The sequence below is a fragment of the Lemur catta genome, chromosome 7 (genome assembly GCF_020740605.2).
Source record: "Lemur catta isolate mLemCat1 chromosome 7, mLemCat1.pri, whole genome shotgun sequence".
In the NCBI taxonomy this organism is placed as follows: domain Eukaryota; kingdom Metazoa; phylum Chordata; class Mammalia; order Primates; family Lemuridae; genus Lemur; species Lemur catta.
In genome coordinates, this window is record NC_059134.1 from 42,182,715 (window position 1) to 42,205,008 (window position 22,294).

Sequence of the window (22,294 nt, forward strand, 5' to 3'; positions counted from 1 at the left end):
TATCCGCATCGGAATGACTGTTATAATTCAAAATGAAGGGCATCTACCAAGTCATTAATTTATCCATCAGATATTTATTGTTCATCTTTTATGTCCCAATTACTGTTCCAAGCTCTAGAGATATAGCAGCAAACAGATACAAATTTTTTGCTCATAATGCTTACATTCTAGTGAACATGCTACAAAAGTTTACTGGTTCAAGGCATGTAATTTAGTTATGAATGCTAGATAACCATAATTGTCTTATTTTTTAGCTTAAAAATGAGTCAAGGCTCTTGGTAAGGATTGGCGCTAGTCCTCATTTATGATGACTTCTCAACTTGAGTATCATGAAGGGTCCAAAAGGGAAAGTGAGTTTTCAGTCTATTTCCAAGGGTAGCTTCTGTATTCAAGCTTGAGAGAAAGAGACTCAGCCAACAACTTATTTCCCAAGTTGGTTTTTAAAAAATTTTAAGATATTCATATCTGAAAATATAGGTCAAGTATTGATTTGTCAACAAATGTGGGGAAAATAATAAAAGCATTGCAAGTATAGAAATCCTGTGTTTTTAAAACTAATGTTTTTACTTGAACTTTAATTTGTTTTTCCCCATAATCTGACTCTAAAGATTGACTGAAAAATAATTATTAAAAAATACTTTTCTGACCTTTACTAAGATTAAATTTCTTTACTATCAGTATCTATCAGTGTAATAGATTTTGTTTTCAGGCATGAATCATTTTATTCTTTAAAGTATTATTAATATTTGTTATATTCAATGTAGTTTCTAAGAATCATCCATACCCATTTTGATCATTAATATTAATTAATATTTAATTCTTAGCCTATATAACTTTAGTTTTATCTCAATAAAAAAGTAATTGTGCTTATATGCAAAATGTTGTAGATATATTTTTGTATATATTAACCATATTTTAAAAACATGTAAATGAAAATATAATTAGAAAAAAGGAATGTTCTTTTAAACTAATAATAATACTTAATTCCCCATATATCAGAGTATATGAAACAGGCATCTTTCAGTTATTTCACATATTTTCAGTAATTTGACCATATGTTTAACTTTTAACCCTCAAGCTGAGAAATAACATTCTTAGCAAATTTTAAAATTAAGATTTTATTGTTGCTAGCCTTAAGGAATTCCTTCTTTCCTAATTATGCTATGGATTTTTAAATCTTTTTTTACTCTGCTTTTTTATTTCCTCTTACTTTATGACAAATATGTTATAGCAGGAGACTTACTGAATTTCTTCTTGCTTGGCAAATCAAGAGAACTGTTAATAATCCTTACTACTTTAAGTCTTAAGACATTAGAAATAAGCTTAAAGCCTAAATAATGTTGAGGTTTTTATTTACTGAAAATAGAATACTTTATATCCTTTTAAAATGATTGCATTTTTTCCTAAGAAAGAAAACGCCTTTCCCTGTGCTTAGGATTCTTAGGTGAGAAGGGGGAAGATTGTGGCTATTGATGACATTTCTACTGAAAGAGGACATGTGTTTGTCACTACCCCGATATCGTGGTGCATTTGATTTGCAGTCACCTTTCTAGTTTGTTTCTTAAAAAATACAAGAGGGATTGGGTTTTTCTTTTGATTGTTATAAAATATTTAAATGTTTTTTTAAAAATACAGCACATTTTTTATTATCTGCAACCCAAGAGAGTGGGTTCTCTGTAATGTTCCTTCCTCTGAGTCCTACAATTCTACATTTTCTCTCCATGTCATTATCAACATTTAAAAAGTCTTCTTCTGCTAGATGTAAGAAATTTACTGAAGTCTTTCTCAAGACATGCATGTTAGCTTTTGACAGGAGGCTATCTGCACTATAGAAATATAAAGATATTTATAAAGCTGAAGATTGCTGTGCTATTTTGAAGCACTGATTATCAAAAAGATAAGTTTACTTGGAAAACAACAATTACCTAACTCAACAACTCTATTTCATATGGGTAGTATGTATAATTTAGAGAACTTTGCAAGTTGAAACCATTTAGATGCCCTCGTTTTAGACTTAAGATGATGATATTTCTGCAACTAATGATAAAACCTACCAAGATTTTCAACCAAGGAGAACTATTATAGAGTTTAATATGAGTTTTTCTTCTATATAAAGATCAATGAGGGTATGACTCAAGATTTTAAAGACATACAGTATGCTCAATTTTTTAAAAGAAAGTTGAGAAAACATTAGCTCTATATGGGCTGAGTCTAACCTTCAGAATGTTGGCTTATCCAACAATATGCCTCAAACACTGGCGAGCCATGTTTAAGCCTTCCAGCCTTGTCAAAATGAATTGTCCATATATCATCTAGAAATTTAGTTAGGGGAGATCAGTCAGCTTTTTTTTTTTTACAAACAAGCATTTTTAGTTAGTAAGGTCTGGCCTAAGTTTGTGTTCTGCATTTCTTATTTCTCTTAGCATTAAAAATAAAAAGGAGGAACTTTAGATTCTCATATTAAGAGTGACTAAATTTTGAATTTTTTTTTCAACAGGTTATATCAGTCAGTGAAAATTCTGTATTCCTTTGGCATTTTTGTGACGTATTCAATTCAGTTCTATGTTCCAGCAGAGATCATTCTCCCTGCAGTTACATCCAAATTTCATGCTAAATGGAAGCAAATCTCTGAATTTGGGATAAGGTCCTTCTTGGTTAGTATTACTTGTAAGTATCACTACATATTTATATCATAATAATTTTTTATTGCTACATTTCTTAAAATGAAAGCTACTTGAAGTATATTCTTCAATATTTTGAAAACAATTTTATTCACCCAGCTGGGATACTTTTTGGGTTAAAATTCTGTTTTTCTACTACTACATAAGAAAAACACGAACCAAATCCTATCACACTTAACTAATCAAATTATTTTGAAAATGACATTAGTGGTGATTAAAATCAGATATCCAAGGGACCCCCTAGATAACACATTTCATTTTGGTTCTAGTTTTGCTTAGGTTTTTTATTTCTGCTAACTTTTGTATATTTAATAGTTTAATTCTCCATGACTACCTACAGGAGAGGATTTTATAATATTTTATTTTGTGTTGGTCTTTAATAATTTTAGTGGCTTATTTTCTTTTTATTATTCCAAGGAGTATATATAATCTCTTATTAAGGTTTCACATCAGAAAATGCCTTTGCAAGGTAGCATTAGTAATAGAAGCTTACGGAGAGGGAGCTTGAGTTGCTAGAGTGGAAAGAGTGTGAGTTTTTGAGTCACACAGACCTGGGGATTCAAGCTCAGGTTTACCACTTACTGTTGTTTTTAGGCAAGTTGCATACTATCATTGAGCCCTTCTTTCCTCAAATATGAAATGAAGATAAAAATTTCCTTATGGCATTTTTGTGGGATTTAAAAATAATATTAACAAAGTAGCTGAAAGTTATTGTGATCATTGCTGTCACCATTATTATTGTTATAACCACAATATAAGGATGACTACATCACTGTACTAACTGAGGATTACCTAGAATGGTACCAGAGACCAGATTACTAGTGTTCTGGGGAAGAAGCAGCTTTGGAAATTCTGTGTGTAAGATATTAATAACCATCTTGTACCATTCAAGGTTAGAGAAGGGTAGAGCTAGAAATTTTGGGCAACTTTGTCAATTGCGTTGAGCAGCCTGAAGTGGAGCTTGTGTCTAGATTTAAAGAATTGGGTGCATTACATTTTGTTTGAAAAGAGAAATGCAAAGCTAGAAAAAGATAAAACTTATTTTTGAATTATTTAAATGAATTATATCACGAATAAGAGAAATCATATTGAAGAATGAAGTAAATAAGCTCACCTCATTTTTAAAATTCTTTTAATTTCAAAATATTAAGGGGGTACAAATGTTTTGGGTTACATGGATCACTTTTGTAATGCTTGAGTCATGGTTATAAGTGTGCCCATCACCCAGATAGTGTTCATTGTAACTGTTAGGTAGGTTTTTGCCTTTCTCGTCTTCCCCCCTCCTCCAGGCTTGATTTCTACTGAATTTTATTTCCCTCTGTGCACATGTGTGCTCATTGGTTAGTTTCAATTTAATAGTGAATACATGTGATATTTGTTTTTCCATTCTTTAGATACTTCACTTAGGATAATAGTCTCCAGTTCCATTCAAATTATTGCAAAAGGCATTAATTCGTCCTTTGTTATGGCTGAGTAATACTCCATGTTATACATATACCACATTTTGTTAATCCACTCATGAATTGATGGGCGCTTGGGTTGATTCCACATCTTTGCAGTTGTGAATTTTGCTGCAATAAACATTCGAGTACAGGTGTCCTTTTGATAAAATGACTTTTCCTTTGGGTGGATACCCAGTAGTGTGATTCCTGGATCAAATGGTAGGTCTACTTTTACTTCTTTGAGGAATCTCCATACTGTTTTACATAGAAGTTGTACTAATTTGCAATGCTACCAACACTGTATAAGTGGTCCGTTCTGTCTGCATCCCCGCCAGCATCTATGGTTTCTGGACTTTTTACTAAAAGGCATTCTAACAGGGGTAAAATGATATCTTACTGTGGTTTTAATTTGCATTTCCCTGATGATTAGTGATGTTGAGCATTTTTTCATGTTTGTTGGCCATTTGTCTATCCTGTTTAGAAAAGCTTCTGTTCATATCTTTTGCCCACTTTTAGTGGGGTTGTTTGTTTTTTTCATGCTTATTTGAGTTCTTTGTAGATTCTAGATATTAGCCGTTTATTGGATGTATACTTTGCAAATATTTTCTCTCATTCTGTAGGTTGTGTATTTGCTCTGTTGATTATTTCCTTAGCTGTGCAGAAGCTTTTTAATTTAATCAAGTGCCATTTATTTATTTTTGTTGTTGCTGTAATTGCCTCTGGGGTCTTAGTCATAAATCCTTTGCCTAAGCTGATACCTGGAAGAGTTTTTCCTACATATTCTTCTAGAATTCTTATGGTTTCATGCCTTACGTTTAATTCTTTTATCCCTCTCGAATTAATTTTTGTGAGTGGTGAGAGATATGGATCCTGTTTCATTCTTCAGCATGTGGCTATCTAATTTTTCCAGCACCATTTATTGAATAGTGCTTCTTTTCCCCAGTGTACATTGTTGTCTGCTTTGTCAAAGATCAGTTGGCTGTATGTAGATGGTTTTATATCTGGGTTCTCTGTTCTATTCCGTTGGTCTATGTCTCTATTTTTGTACCAATACTATGCTGTTTTGGTTACTATAGTCTTGTAGTAAAGTTAAATATGCTGTTGGTATTTTCATGGGGATTCCATTGAATCTGTGAATCACTTTGGGTAGTATGGGCATTTTAACAATGTTGATTCTACCAATCCATGAGCATGACATGTTTTTCAATTTGTTTGTGTCATCTGCAATTTCTTTCTTCAGTGTTTCATAGTGCTCTTCGTGGAGATCTTTCACCTTTTTGGTTAACTATATTTCTAGGTATTTTATTTTATTTGTAGTTATTGTGAATGGTATTGAGTCTTTGATTTGACTCTCAGCTTGACAGTTACTGGTGTATAGGAATGCTACTGATTTATGTACATTGATTTTGTGACCTGAGACTTTGCTGAATTTATTTATCAATTCCAGGGGTCCCTTGGTGGAGTCTTTGGGGTTTCTAGATATAAGATCATATTGTCAGGGAATAGCAATAATTTGATCTCCTCTTTCCCGATTTGGATACCCTTAATTTCTTTCTCTTGCCTGATTCCTCTGGCTAGGACTTCCAGCGCTGTGTTGAATAGAAGTGGTGACAGTAGGCACCCTTGTCTTGTTCCAGTTCTCAGTGGGAATGCCTTCAATTTTCCCCATTCATTATGATGTTGGCTGTGAGTTTGTCATATCATTTTGAGATATGTTCTTTATATGCCTAGTTTGTTGAGGGTTTTTATCATGAGAGGGTGCTGGATTTTGTCAAGTGCTTTTTCTGCGTGTATTAAGATGATCATATGGTCTTTGCTTTTGCTTCTGTTTATGTAGTGAATCACATTTATGGATTTATGTACATTGAACCATCTTTGCATCACTGGGATAAAGCCCATTAGGTCATGGTGGATTTTTTTTTTTTTTGATATGCTGTTGAATTTGGTTTGCTAGTATTTTATTGAGGATTTTTGCATCTATATTCATAAGTGATATTGGCCTATAGTTTTCTTTTTTTGTTGTGTCCTTTCCTGGCTTTCGTATCAAGGTAATACTGGCTTCATAGAATGAGTTGGGTGGATTCCATCCTTCTTGATGTTATGGAATAATTTCTGCAGTATGGGTACCAGCTCTTTGTAGATCTGGTAAAATTTGGCTGTGAATCCATCTGATCGAGAGCTTTTTGTTTTGTTCGAAGATTCCTTATTACTGCGTCAATCTCGCTCTTTATTGATCTGTTCAGAAGTTCTGTTTCTTCCTGATTGAGTCTTGGGAGGTTGTGTGTTTCCAGGAGTTTGTCCATTTCATCTACATTTTCTAGTTTATGTGCATAGAGATTTTTGTAGTATTTGCAGATGATATTTTGTATTTTTGTGGTGTCAGTTGTAATATCTCCTTTTTCATTTCTGATTGAGCTTATTTGGGTCCTTTCTCTTCTATTCCTGCTTAATCTAGCAAGAGGTCTATCAATTTTCTTTATCTTTTCAAAGAACCAACTTTTTGTTTCATTGATCTTTTGTATTGTTATTTTGTTTAGTTCTGCACTAACTTTAGTTATTTCTTCTGCTGGCTTTGCATTTGGATTGTTCTTCCTTTTCTGGTTCCTTGAGATGTTTCATTAGAGTGTTAATTTGTGATCTTACTGTCTTTTTGATGTAGGCACTTAAGGGTAAGACTTTTGCCCTTAGGACTGCTTTGTTGAATGCTATAGATTTTGATAGTTTGTGTCCCCTTTGTCATTCAGTTTCAGGAATCTTTTGATTTCCATCTTAATTACATTATTGACCCAATAATCATTCAGCAGCAGGTTGTTTAATTTCCATGACTTTCTGCAGATTTGAGTAATTCTCTTGGAATTGATTTATAGTTTTATTACACTGTGGTCTGAGAAGATACATGGTATGATTTCTATTTTTTTGAATTTGTTCAGACATATTCGATGGCCTAAAATATGATCAACCTTGAGAAAGTTCCATGTGCTGATAAGAAGAATCAGTAGTTTTGGGGTAGAATGTTTTATAAATGTCTGTTAGGCCCATTTGTTCTAGAGTCCCATTTGTGTTCCAGTGTTTCTTTATTTTCTGCTTAGGTGATCTGTCCAGCTCTGTCAGTTGGGTGTTGAAGTCCCCAGAAATTATGATGCTGCTGTTTATTTTTTTGCTTAGATCTAGTAGAATTTCCTTTATGAATCTGGGTATTCCTGTGTTAGGTGCATAAATATTTAGGACTATCATATCTTCTTGGTTAATTGCTCTTTTTACCATTATATAATGACCATCTTTGTCTTTCTTTACCTTTGCTGATTTAAAGTCAGTGTTATCTGATATGAGAATGGTTACATCTGCTTTCTTCTGGCTTCCTTTTGCACGAAACGTTTTTTTCCATCCTTTTACCTTGAGTTGGTATGAGTCCTTGTGGGTTAGATGTGTTTCCTAGAGATAGCAGATATTTGGGTTGTATTTTTTCATCCATTCAGCCAGCCTATGTCTCTTGAGTGGGGCATTCAGACTGTTCACATTTACTGATAGAATTGATATGTGTTCATCGTATCAATTCTTCTGTTCATCATGTTGAGTAGTACCTTATTGCTTTGTTTACCCTCTTGTGCTATTGTTTTTGTGAGCTTTGAGATTTAGCTTTTGGGTGGTTTTACACTGCCAGGTTTCTATTGTGCTGATCCATGTGTAATGTAGTTCTCAGTACTTCCAGCGAGGAGGTCTGGTCTTGACAGATTCCCCCAGTGTTTGCTTGTCTGGAAAAGTCTTTATTTCTCCTTCATATATGAAATTTAATTTTGCAGGAGACAAAATTCTAAGCTGGCAGTTGTTTTGTTTGTTTAAGAAGACTAAAGATAAGGTCCCAGTTCCTTCTGGGTTGTAAGGTCTCTGGTGAGAACTCTGCAATTAGTCTGATGGGTTTTCCTTTGTAAGTCACTTGGTGTTTTCACCTCATAGCTTGCAGGAGTTTCTCCTTCATGTTGACTTTGGCCAGTCTCATGACTGTATGTCTTGGTGATTGCCTCTTTGCAATGAATCTGCCAAGTGTTCATTGAGCTTCTTTTATCTGGATGTCTAAATCTCTAGCAAGATCAGGAAAGTTTTCTTCAATTATTCCCTCAAATAGGTTTTCCAGCCCTTGTGGATGTTCTTCTTCACCCTCAGGGATGCCTATGATTCTTATATTTGGCCATTTTACATAATGCCATATTGCTTGTATGCTTTGTTCATTCCTCTTGATTCTTTGTTATTTATTTTTGACTGGGTTATTTCAAAAGAGTTGTCTTCAAGCTCTGAAATTGTTTATTCTGCCGGTCTAGTCTACTCTTGAAGCAATGTTAAAAGGATGTAACAAGCATTTATTAATTGGAGAATCTATTTTATAAAGTATTTCTACTTTAGAGTTCCAACTTCTTCAGAGTCAGTTATTTTATTTAAGGGTTATCTCACTTCAGTCCTATAAGTGTGAAGCTAGGTTTATAATTCGAAAACAATTTTTAGGACTTTAGCTTTCATAATAAGTTGAATACAACATGGTAAGTAATAACTTCTGGTTCCATGAGAAACATGGGGAGAACTCAGTTCCAAATTGATTCCACATTTTCCTGGAAAATATTGAGAGCCACAAAAAGAAAAGGGAAGGCAAAAAATCTCCCAGAGAAGGAACTGTAATGCTATAATCATCATTGGTGGCAGTGGTGATATAGTTGTCATAGCTTGCATATGAGCAAACTCTGGGGTTATTTTTGATGGCAACTCCAAACCTTCAACAAATCATTTAACAAAACATTTAAGGGCCGGGCGCGGTGGCTCACGCCTGTAATCCTAGCTCTGGGAGGCCGAGGCGGGTGGATCGCTCGAGGTCAGGAGTTCGAGACCAGCCTGAGCAAGAGTGAGACCCCGTCTCTACTAAAAATAGAAAGAAATTATCTGGCCAACTAAAAAATATATATACAAAAAAAAATTAGCCGGGCATGGTGGCTCATGCCTGTAGTCCCAGCTACTAGGGAGGCTGAGGCAGTAGGATCGCTTAAGCCCAGGAGTCTGAGGTTGCTGTGAGCTAGGCTGATGCCACGGCACTCACTCTAGCCCGGGCAACAAAGTGACACTCTGTCTCAAAAAAAAAAAAAAATTTAAGGACAATTTAAAGAGAGAATGAGTTTTGGTTTTTGCAAACCTTCTGTTGACACATTTGGGTAAGATCAATATGAGATCAAGAAAGTGCTAGACCAGAATTTGCAGAAAACTTGTCAATAGTTTGGAAGAAAATTCTGTTGACAATAATGGAGTACTATTTCTTTTTAAACCTTTTCATTTTGAAGTAATTTGTAAAGTTGTAGAAGAAAGTATTTGCCGTAAACCCTTTACTGAAATTCCTCTGGTGTTACCAGCTTATATAACCACAATACAGTTATTAAAACCAGGAAATTGACATGGATACCATGCTATTAATTAATCTATAGACTTTATTCTAATTTTGCCTGTTTTCTTACTAATATCCTTTTCTGGTCCAGGAAATAATCCAATTTCCCACTTGAATTTAGCTGTCATGTCTACTATTCTCTTCCAATCCTGAGAGTCCTTGTCTTCATTTGTCTTTCTTGACCTTAACACTTTTGAAGTATCAGTAACTTTATAGAATTTCTTTCAATTCGAATTTGTGTGATGGTTTCTCATAATTAGATTGAAGTTAAACATTTTTTCTAACAAGAATCCCATAGCAGTGGTGCTGTGTACTTCTTAGTATATCACATCATGTTATCAATGTCTTCTCGATGATGTTACCTTTACTCACTTGGTTAAGGTGGTCTCTGACATATTTCTCCGCTGTAAAGGTACTATTTTCACCTTTATGATTAATAAGTATCTTATAGGGAGATACTGCAAGACTATGCAAATATCCTTATCTCATCCAGTTTTTGCCCACAAATTTTAGCATCATCCGTTGACTCTGCCTTCCCAGTGATGACTGTGGTGTTTGGTTAATAATGATTTTCTCTTTCCATTGTTCCTTCTATTTTAATTAATTGGAATTCTACTGTAAGGAATAGCTATCTCTTCTCTCCCATTTATTTATATCACACTACTCCATGTTTTGTGCATTGTTGAGCTGTAAGGCAGGCAAAGTAATGCAGTTGCTTTGTAAATAAACTATCCAAACTTCTTTGCCCAGAATTGATAGCAAAAAATTAAAAGTCATTTACATAAGAAACTCTGTTGACAAGTGAAAGTCCAGAAAATGTCACTTTCTATTTTGGTTTATTTTCTCTTTTTAGCTCAGAGCAAAGTATGGCAGATTTTTCCACAAGCAATAATTAAGTAGTCCAGCTTCCATTAACTACTTTCAGTAATTACTTTTACTGTTGAAAATATCTACTTTTAGTATTCATGTAAGTACCAAACATTTAAATAAGAAAAACATGTATTTTCATTTTCTAGGTGCTGGAGCAATTCTTATTCCTCGTTTAGACATCGTGATTTCCTTTGTTGGAGCTGTGAGCAGCAGCACATTGGCCCTGATTCTGCCACCTTTGGTTGAAATTCTTACATTTTCTAAGGAACATTACAATATATGGATGATCCTAAAAAATATTTCTATAGTGTTCACTGGAGTTGTTGGTTTCTTATTGGGTACATATGTAACTGTTGAAGAAATTATTTATCCTACTGCCAAAGCTGCAGCTGGCACTCCACAAAGTCCCTCTCTAAATTTGAATTCAACATGCTTAACATCTGGTTTGAAATAGTAGAAATAACATTATGAGCCTTCTACATTTGTCTTAATTCTAAAAATGATTAAAATAAGAACTAGTAAAATGCATCGTCATATGCTTAAAAAGTACCAAACTCTGTTTTCTTTTGGCAGAGTATCAATATTTTGGCAGTAATTGTAATTCTTTACCAGTAGTGGTAAACTGTGACAGATCCTTGGTTTTAAGTGTTAGCAATAATTTCAGAAAATTAAGTTTTGAAAATTGAAAAAAATCAAAACTAAAATGTAAAAAATTAAAGAATAAAAATATTTCTATTATTATTTATCTTAATAAGAAATGTTTTAACCAAGATTTCTCTGTTACCCCCATGCTACTCTTGCCACTTAGTTGAGAAGAGAATAGGATTTAAATAATAAGAGAATTAAATAAGGACATATATAACTAAAATCTCTCTCTAGAGAGATTTGTGCATGCCAAAGTAGACTTTATGTATGTATAATGTAAAAAATATCTCAATTATGTTTTTATTAGCCAAATCCTAATGATTAGCCCCTGAAAGTATAGAAAACTCCCATTAACTATAATGTAAACTTCAGAAAATTCCAAAAACCAGAATTATTTTTACACTATACTATATTGGTAGTTGATCTTCATAATAATAATCAGGTGGCACTGTGCAAAATTCTGACTTAGTATTTCAGTAAATTTAAAAAGGGACTTTAACAGTTATCCAATACAACTCCCTTATTTTTCATTGGAGGAAATGGAGACCCAGAAAGGTTAAGTAACTTGGTCAAGACCACTCAGCCTTGAGATCAAGAGAAACTGATCTTCTGACTCCCTGGCCAGGATTTTTTATTTTTTACATCAAATCCAAGAAAAAAAATAAATTAAATTATGTTCGGCTTAATATTAATGTTTTGTCTGTTTAATTATATTTTAATACTTTGAAAGTGGGTGTATGCTCTTTGAATATTGTGTATGACCTGAGCAGAAATTCAGGGAAGCCTACATTATGGCCATATAAACTGTTTAAACCTCAGCGAAGGAAAGAAGCAATATTCTTTTTAAATGACTAGAGACCCCTTGCTGGCATAACTGTGGGCTGGTAGAATGTGCCCAGCTATGGTATTTGTGGTTTTAGCTCTTTTTATTGTTTCTTACCTTTCCTAGGTTTTGTAGGCACCATCTTTCTTAATGGCATAAAATAAATGTCTTACAAAATATAGGATTTATGGATTCTTTCCAGGCCTGTGGCTTTCCTTTACACAGCCTTTTATTGATCTGAATGGGCAGAATAAAGAACCATAAAAGGATTCATGCTTAGTAAAAATTGAGACAATAATGAACTGTCTACTAAATATTGAGATACTCTAGGCTGCTTCCAGAGAAATACCTTCTATTATTCCATATTCTTCAGTTATTAACCAAAATAAAGAATCTCAGTTGATGGGGAAGATGAAAATTATGAAGTGTAAAATATTAAGAATAGGATTGTCTCCTGTTTCTTTTAAAAAATTCATACTTTAAAACATGAACTTTTTAATCAGGCTAGTGCTACTCTATATTCTCTATTTTTATATGTAAATGTTGACTTAGTTCAAGTATTTCTTGCTTACATCATTAACTGATCATCAAGTACAATCCTAAAGATATATCAGAAGCTTTATTTTGATACAAATTCATAAGAATCAAAACTTTTTTAAACATTTGCATTAGGTATCACCAATAATGTTCCGATACTTTTCTATCAAATCTGTTACACTGAGCCTTTAGTCATACTGAAAGAATGCAGAAGTTGTTATAGGAAAAGTATTCTTCACTGAAAATGTTATATAATCTTGAATCTAAGCATAAATGGTATTTTAAAAAATTTGTAACTTGATATAAAGTGAGTTAAAATCATTATTTAATAGAAAGCAGTATTAGGATTTTGCCAGCTATCTTCAGATAATATTTCCAGTCTATATGTGTGATTTTATTTTTATACTTTTACCTTTTTTTATTTTTCTCATGGAATTCATGAAATGCAATGAAATTTAGAATAGTTGATCATAGCAATAAATAATTTTTAAAATGCAGCACAAACACATCTTGAGCATATTATCAACCAGGCTTTCTTATGCAATAAGAATGCTGAGTCAACATTCAGTACTAAATTCACTGAATATCAACACTTTAAATACAAGAAAAAGTTAAAAAGAAGAAGAGAGGCTAAAAAGGGAGAAAGTAGTTCTAATTCTTAACAAGAAACACTGTTTAGATGGAAAGTATAAATGTACTTTTATTTAAGGATATTTGGTGATATACTTTATCTGTAAAATAATCAGTGGGTAATATTTTTTTCTCTGAACATTTAGTTTTAATGACTCATAAAATTTTCTAAAGATTTTTGGAGAAGATATTTTGATTATACCAGCTGTTGCTTTTATTTTGGGTGTCTGGAGAAATGAGAGTGATTGTACCTGTCAAGTTTTCTATCTGATCTCTTTTGGATCATCACATTATGGCTAAAATGATTTCAGCATATTATTTGCCACCACAGTGAAGAACTCTTCTTTGAAAGTTAATCAGTTGTCTGAAAGCCTTTTCTGCTACTGAGGGGGGAGAAAGGAAAGTTTTATTTACCTCTGATGAGTTATGTTCTAAATCAGTTATCACTGTTCCTCTACACCCTAGAGTTTCAGTAGTATCAGAGTCAACTTGTCTAAACACTGGTTCTCAGACTTTTTTTTTTAATCAGAGGATCTTCTTTTTTCCACAGGACTAGATTTCTTCACAAAGAAATAAGAACTAGGGGTTTTTCTTGGTTAAAGACTAGTTTAGATGGTATTCCCAAATGAAAACTAGTAATGTGTTACCAAATGCCACATGTTTTAATTTATTCTCACTGGATTCTCCTTCATTAAAACCATTCCTGCCTCTCCCCTAGGTGATGCACTACGTATTTATAAGCATTTTATGACAATGTGCACATGAATTTTCTAACAGTGTCTAATTTTACTCAGTAGTTTCGTAGTAATTACATAAAACTCTTTAACTGCAGAGTATTATAAAATTTTATTTGAAATATTAATTACAGTTCTTTATTAGTACCATTTCTAGCTGTGGCAAAGCACAGGTCTTTCTATAGCTTACTTGTGATATTTCTTCACCACAGACTTCAACATACCATCTGAGTAGTACATGTTTGCTGACAGAATATACCCAAATTAGGTCTTGACCTTACTTCTCCTTTCTTCATTTAAAAGGGAGAATATACATCATAGAGTTAATGGAAATAAATAAAATTATTTAAATAATACCAATGGCTCAATATTAATTGAGCATTAACTATCTGTTGTGGAATAAGATAATCTGATAAAAATATAAACCATTGATAATGTAAAATGATGAGTCTATTTTGATCTTTTTTGGCTGTCTAGCTTCCCCTTATAAGAAAATTTGAGAAACTTTAATCTAAAAGATACAGCACGATACTTCCTAATATTATATTGCTGGCTATACCAGTTAATACTTTGGCAGTATTATGCTTAATCTTGTTTATGCCATTAGTAGTTACTAGGCTAAACACCTTTCTGAAACAGGTTGGTTTTGACCTAGAAGATAAGAAAACATGCTTAAGAAATGGCTAGAAATGCTGTGTATTGCCCTATGATAAGTGAAATGGCAAATCACTCTGATTCTTAAAGTTTCATATTAAAATTAGCTAGTTCCTACATATGTGCACACACAGACCCACACATCAGTAATCTGTGTGAACTAGATAATAATACTAATTTGCTATTTAAATTGAGTCCAGAAAGATGTTGTATTAATAAAGTTATTCTAAAAATTATTCCGTTAGAGTTTTCCTGATAACAAATAGAAAAATACATGTTTATACCTTGAATAAATTAGGATGTAGATTTTTATGTTTTTCAAAATGATTTTGTTAGTTTGAATGAAAACTAAATATTGCACTTGAGTCAATTCTTTTAACTTATTTTTCTTTATAACAATATGAAAAAATCTGTCTTAAAGTATTGTAACTTTTCTGAATTTTCAATAAAATATTATTTTGCTTGCAATTGACTTTTTAAATAAATTCATCTTTTATAAGGTTAAATAATATTGACAAATGTCATAAGCTGAAAATGGCACTAGTATAATATTCTAATAACACTTTAATCAGTTTTTATGGTTAATTCTTTGTCATGTTGGAAGTTGATATTATGTACCTCTAAGATTTAAGAGAAGTTGATTTAAAATGAAAGGACACACTCAAAACCATGGTCTGAACTTCCCTACACAGTGAATGCAAGATGAGCAGTCTGCAAATGCTGCATCCATGATTTGATTTATCACCTTCTTAAGGTCAAGAATGCGTATCAATTGTTTTGTTTGTGTTACAAAATTGGAAAAATACTTTTGGGAAGCATTATGCCAACCCCATATCAAAGACCATAAAGATATTTATGCCTTTAGTAATCCTGCTCTAGTGAACTTAACATAAGGACATAGCATAGTTCATATCATAGAATAGACTCTGCCTAAAGGTGCATTTACAACATTGTTTTAATGGTGAAACAGTGGAAACAACCTAAATGTTCAATAATGAGGTCATAAATTATGATAACCTAGAATACAATGAAGATTATATTAATTATACAAAAGTCATACTGAGGACTAATAATTTGGGAAAGAAAAATTACATGAAGTTAATTTTAATTGCAGCTCTGTAAAAATATACTTCTGGGCAAAGACAAGGAGATATGCAGAAAATGGAACCATAGTGTCAGGATAAAGATGGGTTTTACTATTTTTAAATAACTAGTCAAAGCAGGCCTGTGAGAGGAAGAAATGGAAATGATTTGGGAAAGGCACTAGCCTTATTAGTAGTTCATGCTTCTGACAAGCAGCAGAAGGAACACAAAGACCAAAAAAAGAAAAAGAAAAATGAGATGGGGATAGGACTAGGTACACAGAGATGTGAATGTATTGAAAAGCCCTATGGAATACTTGCAGGAGGAAAAAAATCAAATATGGCTACTTTGTAAAATTATTATCTGTTTAATGTAAAAGGTTTGAGCAGTTATTCGTAATAGACACAAACACATACACACACACAACTTTGCATATAGATTAATGGAGTTCACGAGTAGAACAAGAAAGTAGGCAAAAAAAAAAGGCAGTGCAGAAGTGAGCACTTCAGATCAGGGGTCTGTAGTGTCTTATTTATCTTTGTAGCTCCAGCACCCAACAGTACTCCACAGGGCACAGAATAGGAGTTTGAAAATCTGATCTTATCACTTTCCTGTCTTGAATTTTCTATCCTATCCTTCTCCAATTTTGGCTGCACAAAGAACAGGCTCCTGAGACCACGCAGGCTTCACTCCTTGCCTCACCCTGCAAGTTACAGCAACAGCAGACTGCTTACAGCACCGCAAACACACTACACACGTCGTTTTTCATCTACATGACCCTACCACCACCTCATGCTAAAATGATTTCCTTCTACTCCCTCCCCTGTTTTTTTTTTTTTTTCCTGGCCAATTCTTAGGTATTGTTAAGATTCAGTTTAGGTTTCTCTTCTACCAGGAGGCCTTCCCATACATCCTCACCCTACCCAGAGTGAATTATGTATTCCTTCATTTTCTCTCTCTCTCCTTTTTCCTCTGCCCTCCCCTAGACAATGTAAGTTGAGGTAGGTAATTTTATCAATTATGTTCACTACTGAAAACACAGTGCCTAAAAGAGTGTCAGGCACATAGTTAAGCACTTAAAAAATGTGTTGAATGAATGAATTGAAAGGAAAAAAAGAAAAGCTCCTATGAGTGCTCTGGTACTTAATAAAATCCTCACATGCAGGGGCAATCATGCTTTTTCTACTGTCTCCTCTGCCCCTGTGTCTATTTGTTGAACAAATGTGGCCGACCCTCTTTTCTACTTTGTATTCTAGCTCTGCAGGCTACAATACTGTAAAGCAAAGACACCCAAGTTTGAGTATCTTATAAAAAAACCCCGTGAATCAGACAAACTTAAAAACATTCATAAGCTTCTGATAATGCATATGGAGTCTATAAGAAAGAAAAGATTAAAAACCCTTCCTCACAAATCTTTGTTTTCATGTTTTACATAAGCAGATTGAATTTTGTAGAAAAAAATCAGTTACATGTTCTACCCATTGTTTATAAAGTTAGGTATAACCTAGAATGCAAACGGTCATTTTCTGTCTGAAAAAAAAAGCATAATATCTAGATCTAAGAATATTTTTCTGAACTTTTTTTTTTTTTTAAATCTCTCATATTTTATTTTATTTTATTTTTTTAACATTTTTTTTTTAATTTCAGCTCATCATGGGGGTACATAAGTTTAGGTTATATACATTTTCCATGTCCCACCCATCCCCCCGAGTCAGAGTCCCAAGCGCGTCCATTCTCATTCTCCAGACAGTGCGCCTGGCACTCATCATGTAGTCATACCTCCATCCCCTCCCCCCCCACCTCCCCGGGTCTGCACCTTCAAGCATGACCATTCCCCAGAGGGTGTGCAACGCACTCGTCATGTAGGCATACACCCATCCCCTCCCCCCCATCCCAGTCTGATATCCAATTGGTATCCTTCCCTGATGTACATTTAAGTGATGATCAGGGAAACCAGTTTTCTGGTGAGTACATGTGATGCTTGTTTTTCCATTCTTTGGATACTTCACTTAGTATAATGGGTTCCAGCTCTCTCCAGGAGAACCAAAGAGATGTCGTATCATCGTTATTTCTTATAGCTGAGTAGTACTCCATGGTATAGATATACCACAGTTTACTAATCCATTCGTGGATCGATGGGCACTTGGGTTGTTTCCACATCTTTGCGATTGTGAATTGTGCTGCTATAAACATTCGGGTACAGGTGTCTTTGTTAAAGAATGACTTTTGTTCTTCTGGGTATATGCCCAATAATGGGATTGCTGGATCAAATGGTAGGTCTACTTGAATCTGTTGAAGGTATCTCCATATTGCTTTCCATAGGGGTTGCACTAGTTTGCATTCCCACCAGCAGTGTATGAGTGTTCCTGTCTCTCTGCATCCACGCCAACATGTGTTGTTTTGGGATTTTTTGATAAAGGCCATTCTCACCGGAGTTAAGTGGTATCTCATTGTGGTTTTGATTTGCATTTCCCTGATGATTAGGGATGTTGAGCATTTTTTGATACGTTTTTTGGCCATTCTTATGTCTTCTTTTGAAAAATTTCTATTCATGTCCTTTGCCCATTTTTTGATAGGATTGTTTGATTTTTTTCTTGCTGATTTTCCTGAGTTCTAAATAGATTCTTGTTATCAGTCTTTTATCTGATGTGTAGTATGCGAAAATTTTTTCCCATTCTGTAGGCTGTCTGTTTATTTTCATGACTGTTTCTTTGGCTGTGCAGAAGCTTTTTAATTTAATCAGGTCCCAGTCGTTTATTTTTGTTGTTGCTGCGATTGCCTTAGGGGTTTTCTTCATAAATTCTTTGCCTAGACCAATGTCTGTAAGAGTCTTTCCTACATTTTCTTCTAGAATTCTAATCGTTTCCCATTTAAGGTTTAAATCTGTTATCCACCGTGATTTGATTTTTGTGAGAGGTGAAATCTGTGGGTCCTGTTTCAGTCTTCTACATGTGGCTATCCAGTTTTCCCAGCACCATTTATTGAATAGGGACTCTTGTCCCCAGAGTATGTTTTTGTCTATTTTGTCAAAGATTAGATGGTTATATGAGGATGGTTTTATATTTGGGTTTTCTGTTCTGTTCCACTGGTCTGTGTCCCTGCCCTTGTGCCAATACCAAGCAGTTTTAAGAACCACAGCTTTGTAGTATAGTTTGAAGTCTGGCAAATCAATACCTCCCATTTTGTTTTTATTGCATAAGATTGCTTTTGCTATACGGGGTCTTCTCTGATTCCATACAAAGTGTATAATTATTTTTTCTAAATCTGTGAAAAATGATGTTGGTATTTTAATAGGAATTGCATTGAATCTATAGATTACTTTGGGTAGTATAGACATTTTAACGATGTTAATTTTTCCAATCCATGAGCATGGTATGGATTTCCACTTATTTACGTGTTCTGCAATTTCCTTCCTTAGCGTTTCATAGTTCTCTTTATAGAGGTCCTTTACCTCTTTAGTTAAATATATTCCTAGATATTTTATTTTCTTTGTTGCTATTTTGAAAGGTATTGAGTCCTTAATTTGGTTCTCCGATTGAATGGTATTGGCATATATGAATGCCTCTGATTTGTGTGTATTGACTTTGTAACCTGAGACATTGCTGAATTCGTTAATTAATTCCAGGAGTCTCTTGGTTGAGTCCTTGGGGTTTTCCAGATACAACATCATGTCATCAGCGAAGAGTGAGAGTTTGATCTCTTCTGTCCCTATTTGGACACCTTTGATTCTGCTCTCTTGTCTGATAGCTCTCGCAAGGACTTCCAATACTATGTTGAAAAGTAATGGGGACAGTGGGCAGCCTTGCCTGGTTCCAGTTCTGAGTGGGAATGCTTTCAGTTTTTCCCCATTCAGTATGATGTTGGCTATGGGTTTGTCATATATGGCTTGTATTATTTTTAGGTAGGTCCCATTTATGCCTATGTTGTTAAGTGTTTTTATCATAAAAGGGTGTTGAATTTTGTCAAAAGCTTTTTCTGCATCTATTGAGAGGATCATATGGTCTTTATTTTTGCTTCTATTTATGTGGTTAATTACATTTATAGATTTTCGTATGTTAAACCACCCCTGCATCTCTGGGATGAAGCCTACTTGGTCATGATGAATTATTTTTTTAATCAGCACTTGGATACGATTTGCTAGGATTTTATTGAGAATTTTTGCATCTACGTCCATGAGAGAAATTGGTCTGTAGTTTTCGTTTTTTGTTGCATCCTTTCCTGGTTTTGGTATTAATGTTATATTGGCTTGGTAGAATGTGTTGGGGAGAATTCCATCCTTCTCAATATTGAAGAATAGTTTATGTAGGATGGGCACCAGTTCATCTTTGTATGTATGGTAAAATTCAGGTGTGAACCCATCTGGACCAGGGCTTTTCTTTTTGGGAAGGTTTTTTATTGCTGTTTCAATTTCAGTTGTTGATATTGGTCTATTCAGGAATTCTATTTCTTCCTGATTGAGCTTGGGAAGGCTGTGTGTTTCTAAAAATTTGTCCATTTCCTCCTCATTTTCCAATTTGTGTGCATAAAGATTTTTGTAATATTCATAGATAATGTCACGTATCTCTGTGGCTTCAGTTGTGATTTCTCCTTTCATGTTCCTGATGGAAGTTATTAAAGATTTTTCTTTTCTGCTCTTGGTTAGTCTAGCCAGTGGTGTGTCTATTTTATTTATCTTTTCAAAGAACCAACTTTTTGTTTTATTAATTTCTCTTATAGTATTTTTGTTGTCCTTTTCATTTAATTCTGATTTGATCTTAATAATTTCTCGCCTTCTGCTGGGTTTGGGGTCAGTCTGTTCTTCTTTCTCCAGCTCTTTGAGTCTATTCATTAAGTTTTCTAGTTGTAAGTTGTCTGTCTTTTTGAAATAGGCATTTATGGAAATGAATTTTCCTCTCAGGACTGCTTTAGCTGCATCCCATAGATTTTCATAAGTTGTGTCACCTTTGTCATTTAATTCAAAGAATGTTTTGATTTCTGACTTAATTTCTTCCTTTACAAAATTGTTATTCAGGAGAAGGTTGTTTAGCTTCCATGACTTTGAGTAGGAATGAGAGTTCCTGTTAGGGTTCATTATTATTTTTATTCCATTGTGATCTGAGAAGATGCAGGGTATGATTTCTATTTTTTTAATTTTTTTAAGACTTGCTTTATGACCTAGGATATGGTCAATCTTAGAGAATGTCCCGTGAGCTGATGAGAAGAATGTATCTTCAGTGGATTTCGGGTAGAATGTCCTGTAGATGTCAGTCAGGCCCATTTGTTCTAGCATTCTGTTTAAGTCTACTATGTCTTTGCTTATTTTCTTCTGCTTGGAGGATCTGTCCTGTGCTGTCAGTGGGGTGTTAAAGTCTCCAACTATTAAAGTGTTGTTGTCTATGATTTGGTTTAGATCGAGTAGGATTTGCTTTAGGAATCTGGGTGCACCTAGATTGGGTGCATATATATTAAGTATGGTTATGTCTTCTTGTTGAATTGTGCCTTTCACCAGTATGTAGTAACCGTCTTTATTACTTTTGTTGGTTTGAAGACTAAGTTATTGGAAATTAAAACTGCCACACCAGCTTTCTTTTGGCTACCATTTGCTTGAAATATCAGGTTCCATCCTTTTATTTTCAGTCTAAATGCATCTTTGCCGGTTAAGTGAGTTTCCTGAAGGCAGCAGATACTTGGTTTGTGTTGTTTTATCCATTGGCCCAGTCTATGTCTCTTGAGTGGGGAATTCAGGCCATTGACATTTAGTGAGAGAACTGATAATTGGATAGATTTCTGTTTATCTTATTGGGTAGAACTTCATTGCTATGTTTTCTCTCTTGAGCCATTGTGGTGGCTAGAATTTGATCTTTAGCTCTTGGGTGGTTTTACATTCATGGGTCTTTGTTGTGATGATCCATGTGTAACTCTCTTTTGAGTACTTCTTGGAGGGGTGGTCTTGTCTTGGTGAATTCCCTCAGTCCTTGTTTATCTGAGAATGTCTTAATTTCTCCTTCATATAGAAAGCTTAGCTTAGCTGGGTACAAGATTCTAGGCTGGGCATTATTCTGTTTCAGAAGAGTGAGAATGGGGCCCCAACTTTTTCTTGCTTGTAAAGTTTCAGTTGAGAAATCTGGCGTAATTCTAATGGGTCTCCCTTTGTATGTTACTTGTTTCTTTCTCCTTACAGCTCGAAGAAGGGTCTCTTTAGTGGATATTTTGGTCAGTCTGACGACTACGTGGCGTGGTGTTTTCCTATTTGCTATGAATCTACCAGGGGTTCTTTGAGCTTCTTGAACCTGTATATCTAAAGTTTTAGCAAGGCCTGGGAAATTTTCTTCTATTATGTCTTCAAATAGTTTATCCAGCGCTTGCTTATTATCTTCTTCACCTTCAGGGATGCCTATAACTCTCACGTTAGGTTTCTTCACATAATCCCACATTTCTTGAAGACTCTGGTCTTTTTTCTTATTTCTTTGCTCTATCTCTGTGACTGTCTTATTTAATTGGAAAGAGTTATCTTCGATCTCTGAGATTCTGTCTTCTATTTGATCTACCCTGTTCTTGAGACTTTCCACTGTGTTTTGTAGCTCCCTGAATAAATCCCTCATTTCTAGGAGTTCAGTTTGGTTTTTCTTCAATATGTCTATTTCTTTAGTGAATTTTTCTTCCAAATCCTGGAATTTTTTTGCGGTTTCTTTGCGTTGGATGTCAATTTTTTCTTGTATATCATTCAGCTTATTTATAACCCAAGACTGAAATTCTTCTGGTAACATGTTGGTATTCTGAAACTGGCTTGTGCCAAT

General features: G+C 34.2%; 1 protein-coding gene across 1 annotated transcript in view; it reads left to right on the top strand.

The window, feature by feature from the left end:
• The window catches only part of SLC36A4 (solute carrier family 36 member 4), a 49,437-nt gene extending 37,694 nt beyond the window's left edge, over positions 1-11,743 (top strand). Inside the window, exons 10-11 of the mRNA XM_045557140.1 lie at positions 2,498-2,667; positions 10,559-11,743. Coding sequence (XP_045413096.1) covers positions 2,498-2,667; positions 10,559-10,866 — 478 coding nt within the window. The 3' untranslated portion in view covers positions 10,867-11,743. The remainder of the gene's footprint in view (positions 1-2,497; positions 2,668-10,558) is intronic.
• The last annotated feature ends 10,551 nt before the right edge of the window (positions 11,744-22,294 follow it).